The sequence below is a fragment of the Kryptolebias marmoratus genome, linkage group LG3 (genome assembly GCF_001649575.2).
Source record: "Kryptolebias marmoratus isolate JLee-2015 linkage group LG3, ASM164957v2, whole genome shotgun sequence".
Classification (NCBI taxonomy): Eukaryota; Metazoa; Chordata; class Actinopteri; order Cyprinodontiformes; family Rivulidae; genus Kryptolebias; species Kryptolebias marmoratus.
In genome coordinates, this window is record NC_051432.1 from 5,105,026 (window position 1) to 5,111,047 (window position 6,022).

At 40.6% G+C, this 6,022-nt stretch overlaps 1 protein-coding gene across 1 annotated transcript in view; it reads right to left on the reverse strand.

Moving 5' to 3' along the window:
* The window catches only part of wipf2a (WAS/WASL interacting protein family, member 2a), a gene marked incomplete at its 5' end in the record, with an annotated part of 29,864 nt that overhangs the window by 14,930 nt on the left and 8,912 nt on the right, over positions 1 to 6,022 (reverse strand). The window contains 2 exons of the mRNA XM_017430466.1: positions 2,492 to 3,148; positions 4,333 to 4,431. Coding sequence (XP_017285955.1) covers positions 2,492 to 3,148; positions 4,333 to 4,431 — 756 coding nt within the window. The remainder of the gene's footprint in view (positions 1 to 2,491; positions 3,149 to 4,332; positions 4,432 to 6,022) is intronic.

The following is a 6,022-nucleotide window of genomic DNA, read 5'->3' on the forward strand; positions in this document are numbered from 1 at the left end:
CTTCATCTGATCAGACTTATCAGATTCATCACAGCAGCTCTGTAGAGTTATATCCCAGAGGAGACATTTAAACTCCCAACTTCTGTAATTTATCTGCTTTATGATTCACCATCGAGTTCAACAAATGATTACTGTCTGCACAACAAAATAACACGGCACGCTCCAGAATGATTGGTGCTTTCTCACATGTAGCCGCCAAAGTCTCCAATAACACAGACAAAAGTCAGTAGATTTGTCGCTAGTTGCTTTAAAAAAATGGCCAGACGGATCTGAAAACCTGCTAAATGTAGCAACAAAGTCGCTAAGTTGGCCCCTATTGTGCTCCAGCCCGTGCGGAAAACATTGCGCTGCACATTGGTTCAAAAAAAGGGCGTGTTTTTAGTGTGAGAAATACAAAAAGTGGCGTGTGAGCGTTTGCGCTTCACAAAATGCGTGTGTCTCAAGGTCAATGCATGAAACTTGAGAGCCCTAGTTTTATTCATAGACTAATAAAAGATTGTGACTGATGATAAGACTTTAAAGTTTACAACAACACAAATAAAGCTGCAAGGAAAAGTCGCAGCGGTGTTAGCCGACATAGATCTGGTGTTACACCGGCTGACGCAGCTGCTGTGATCCACTTGTCAAGCCGTAGGTCTCTGGTTTTAGAATATTTTGTGGGGTTTTTTTTGTTTGTTTTTTTTTTGTGTTCCTACGCTTTGGCAACGCTGTTCCGCAGTCATGTCAACAAAGCATCTTATCCAGAAAAGAGTTAATGTGCGTCTGGATGCACATTAAGTCCGAAAACAGAATATTGCTCTTGTAAATGTTTAACCACTGTGATAACAATGCACTCACAGTGTATCCTTCAGAGAAATTAACCCATGTAAGAGAAATAAATAATTCCAAGGGTAATACCACTAAAGAGAGCGTTCTTTTGCTGTTATCCGCCGGAGATTTCTGTCTTTACAGCGCCTTCAGCTGAGGGACAGACGGCATAAACGTTGCAGGGTAAGCTAACGCTGTTGTTTATATTCCTACCTTCGCTCTTTATGCTTGCATCTGGTCACACCCACGGCCAATGAGTGAACAGGAGCTAAGCCTGCGCCACCCACGAAGCAGGGCTGGCCCGGCTGGCCCGACTCCGAAGCAGGGACCAAAGAAGCAGGGACCGAGTGCGAAAAAATGCAGATGCAAACGCTCACAAAGCGAGCCGAGTAGAGTGGAGCCGGGACCTTTAGGGTACGTGTGAAAGAAGCAAAAGTAACTGCCATGTGGGACAAATTATAAAAACGATACTCTGATGTCCCGTTCTCCTGAAGGCAGCACGGAGCTGCGCTGAAGAGAAACACCATCGATACAGTCGCAGTTCTGTGCCGGTTTGAATGTTTTAGGCCACAACATTTTTGCAAGTAGTTCAAAGTTTAAACTGATATTGTTGTGAATCTTTGGTGTAAACTTTGCCTTCAAGCAAACGCCCCCCAAAAGAATATCAGCACCCCCTTTTGGAAAATATTGCTGCCAGTGCCCCCTGTCATCCTCTCAACGCCCCCCAGGGGGTGGTACCACCCCCGTTGAGAAACGCTACTTTAGAGCTTGATTTTAATCCAAAAGGAAGGAATAACAAGTCATTGTCAACACAGAAAGGTTTCTGCTGGGAAAGAAAACAAACATGCACGTACAGAAAATGCACCAGAGGTTTCAGAAGCAAACTGGACATTTTAAAGCCGTGTGGCTGTATAGATGGCATCTCACGCAGCTGTGACTGTTGGAAACTAGTTGGTGTCTCCAAACTCCTGGAAAGTTGCAACAAAATATGCAAATTTTCCATTGGAGTCTCACTGAATTCTGAGTGTTTACGACAAAGTGACCAGCAACCTGCTTGACTGCAGTTTGAACGGCCAGTTTTTGAAATCATGTCCCGTTTTGTGTGCACAGCTTGCAAAACTGCTTTTTTGCCATGTGCATTATTTTGTTGTCCACCTCCGTCCACATCATACCAACCTTGGCTTGTTTTGTTCTCACCTTAGCAGTTGCCCCAAACTTTGTGATTTCGTTTGCTGAAGTACACTTTTGAAATAAAAACAAGCAGTTTTAGAGCAGGGTTTAAAATTTATTTATTTTTATTATCAGCATGGCTTTTAGACCTAGACATTTGCCTTGGATGTTTTCCTTCAGAGGAGAGCGCCTGTGAAGGAGGCAAAATACAGCTCGAGAGACAGGGCAGGGTTTTAGATGCTCACAATGTTATGTTCAAAACTCAAGCAACAGGTCTGCATACCTCTGTGACTCAAATGGGAAAGTTGAGAAACACCGTGAACATCGAGACATTCTGGAGACACTCTCATACTGCTGTTCACCAACTAATTGCAGCTCAGTGAGATGCCACCTTAAATGTTTTATTCATGTTTCTTATTGCTTTAACTTTGTATTTGTGGAAGCACAAATTAAATGCAACTTCTAACCTTTTCAACAAGTGACAGCTGAGTGTGTTGTGTGATGAGACTGTTACCTGTCTTGCGTCCAGGTGGTTCCCTGACAGGTGGTGGTGGTCTGTTGCCCTGCTGTGAGGAAGGAGGAGGTGGCGGGGCGTGGCTGCGTCCTTGGCTGCTACTCAGTGCATTTTTTTTGCGCAGTGAGTTGTTCCTTTGGGGAAGCTGTGGAACCCCAGGCCCATCTGCCTGAGAAGACCCATTGGAGGCACTTCCTGCTAGATGAGGTCTGTACGGCGGGGGAGGGGGCGGAGCAGATGAGCCACCAGTTGGTGGTTTGTTGGAAGACTGAGTTGGCTTTACGGTGCTAGATGGGGTGGGGCCTCTGCTGGGTGTCGGTGGGGGAGGTTTGTCTCTGCTGTGGGAGGATGATGTGGAAGACGAAACTTTGTGGTTTGGGGTGGGAGGAGCGTTACCACGACTGTTTTTGTTGAAGGGTGGAGGAGGAGGAGGTGCAGAGGTGCTGTGCTTCATCCCGCTACTCGATGAAGAGCTGCTGCTAGGGGGGCGGGAGATGTCAGGCAGCGAGGGGCGGTGGGAGCGCTGTTGCTCCGATGGGGAGGGTTTGTTGCCAGGAGAAGGTGAAGGGGAACGGCCTGTGGGGGGGCGAGGTGCTGCGGGCCGAGACCCAGGGGGGCGCAGGGCAGATCTCCCCACAGATCCACCAGCAAAACCATCTGGGAGGAGGACAGACAGGTAGACAGACTGTTGGTCAATGCTACATCACTAAAAGCTACAAAGAACCACAGTGATGTTTACACAGCATCTAAAAAAACAAACTTTATCTTCTTTTAAATGAACCAGCTTTACATATTAATAGATTTATTAAGCATACATTAATGTTGAATATAACAGGGAAAGTGCTGGTAGCTTGTAATATTTCCTTTTATTTCTCGCTAATGAAATACTGTGGTGTTGTAACACAAAGTATTTATCTAAATAGTTGCTAATGTATTTTCCTGAAGAACTATATTCTAACTGTTAAAGCAGAGTGTAGGCCTAGTACTTCCCATGTATTAAAGTTGAAGCCTCAGAAGTGATGTTCAGGTTTAGACACACTGATATGACTTTGTGCAATGCAACAGTTCATATTTTAGATTTAATGTTTCATTCATGAATAAAAGCAATCAGTTCTCACTGCAGCCTCGTCTACATCTAGTCTGGTGGGAACAAGAAAAGAGACAAAAACAAAAAAAACACTATGTTCACAGTCAACTTTCTATGCTAAATCTTTCTGTGAAATTGTCTCAAATGTTTTTTTTCCTTACACCCACTGAATAGTCATGACAGAGTTAGTTGCAGGAAAATGAACATAAAAGATCAAGAAAAATGTATAACCATTTTACTCTTTCCTCAGTTTATTTTATGTTGATGACAGATTATTACTGACAGATGCAGAACCCTAAAATGAAACAAAGGGATTCCAACATTTACTTTAACTTTTTTCTTATACTACAGACAGCATAAACTCAAGGGAAAAATGTTTCGTCTCATCAGCTTCACTTTGCTTGCTGATCTACAGTGCCTATAAAGAGTACCGTTTTAACAAAAAACAAAACTTTAGTGTCAAGGTGAAAGACATGAAAATGCAGTACTGGATGTAAATCTAATAAAATGAAGTTAGCATGAAAAGACATTAAATATTCCAAGTTCATTTATACTGTGTGAACTGAATTAGGTGTTAATGTTTTGAAATAAGGCCGTTACTTCTGATTTACACCATTTGTAAAAAAAACAGGACAATTAGAACATTTATAAAGCCTGCAGTGAAGTAAAATTTTAGTTGAAATATAAAAAAATTAATCAACAAAACAACCAACCAAACATACAAAAAGCAATAGAAAAAACCCAAAGCTTTTACCTCCAACTGGACGCAATTTAGGCACACCTCCTTGGAAGAGGCCCCCCATTCCCATTGGTCCTCCACCTCTGCTTCCTCCTCCTCCTCCTCCTCCTGATTCTGGTAAAAAAAAAATGAGACACAAACAGATACAGCTAAAACCGGATGTTTCCATACACTGTATAAAAAGACAGAACCATTTTATTCTTACTGTCTGAGTGTAAATCAGACTAAACATTTCCTGCTTTAGGTCAGTTAGAATTCCCTAAATTATTTCTATTTGCTAAATGCCTGAATAATGAGAGAATTTTTTATTACTTTTTTCGAAGTCTCAATTTTATACATTGTTAAACACGTGGTTGTCCTCTGGAAACACTGAGCACTGATTCACATCTGACAACAGGCCACATTTAGAACAGGGCTGGGACCCTTCTAAAAGAAAAAAAAAATTATCTATAAAAACCATTGTCCAAACTAACAGGATGAATTATTTACAGGACAGCTCCTGCTCGTCTCTCACAGAGCTGAAGTGAACACAGTTACAGATAACAACTCTGAATTTGTCCCAATGGTCCAGGGAGTTGCATTTTATTATCTCCACCAAGCCCGTCATGTTTTTGATAGAGTCCATCCGTTTGTCTGTCTGTTAACAAGATTACTTAAAACTAATGAACAGATTTTGATGAAACGATTTAAATATTTAAAAGCCTATTTTTGCTCTTCAAAGTTGAAATATTCAGCCACTAATGGTTGTCTACAACATCACAAATCCTTTTCCTTAAAATGGGTGGCTGTAAGTCATCTGCTAATCAGAAAGCTTGGTTTGATACCACTTCCTCAGTCTATATGTCAGTGACACTGAACCCCACTTATCTTCTGATACATTCATCTGGATTGGAGCTCTCAACAAAATAAATCCTACATTAACGTACCTCTTGTGTTTTGTATCTCACATATTACATAACTGAGCTTACTCTAAAGAGTTCCGGTCTAACTTTTATTCATTTAAGTCAAACACATTCCTGTTTGAATATTTAAATAGTTTAGATCAATGAGAGGATGTGTGATACAAAGAAAGATGAGCAGCAAGCTGATGTTATGTTTGTTGCTCCAGTGAAAGTGGATATTGTGACCCACTTTCATTAGAGTGGGTCCAATGAAAGTGGATTTTTATTTGCATATAGGAGATATAATCAGGGGTGGAAATTAAAAATTTTGTCCACCAGCCACTCAAATATTTTACCAGCCACTATTTTTTGTTGTGACAAAAAGTTATTTCATATGATGATGGAGGTGGGTGGAAGCAGTTGTGGTGCCCTACAAGCTGAACAACACCTCTTTCTGGACACTGCATGGAAATAACTAGATTTTTCTTATTTTACTTTTTTATTTTAAACCATTAAAAGATGCATATCTGTACATAAAAAAATCAGACAAGTAAAATTTATTTCTGTGGAGGGTTTTTGAAGTATTTTTTTGTGCTTTTGTAAGTTTTTGTATGTAAGTTGTAATGTTTTTCAGACATGCTGCTTTTCATGCATAGATCTATTTGTGCTACCCGCTTATACAGGTGCTGGTCATAAAATTAGAATATCATGAAAAAGTAGATTGATTTCAGTAATTCCATTTAAAAAGTGAAACTTGTATATTATATTCATACATTACATACAAAACTCATATATTTCAAATGTTTATTTCGTTTAATTTTGAT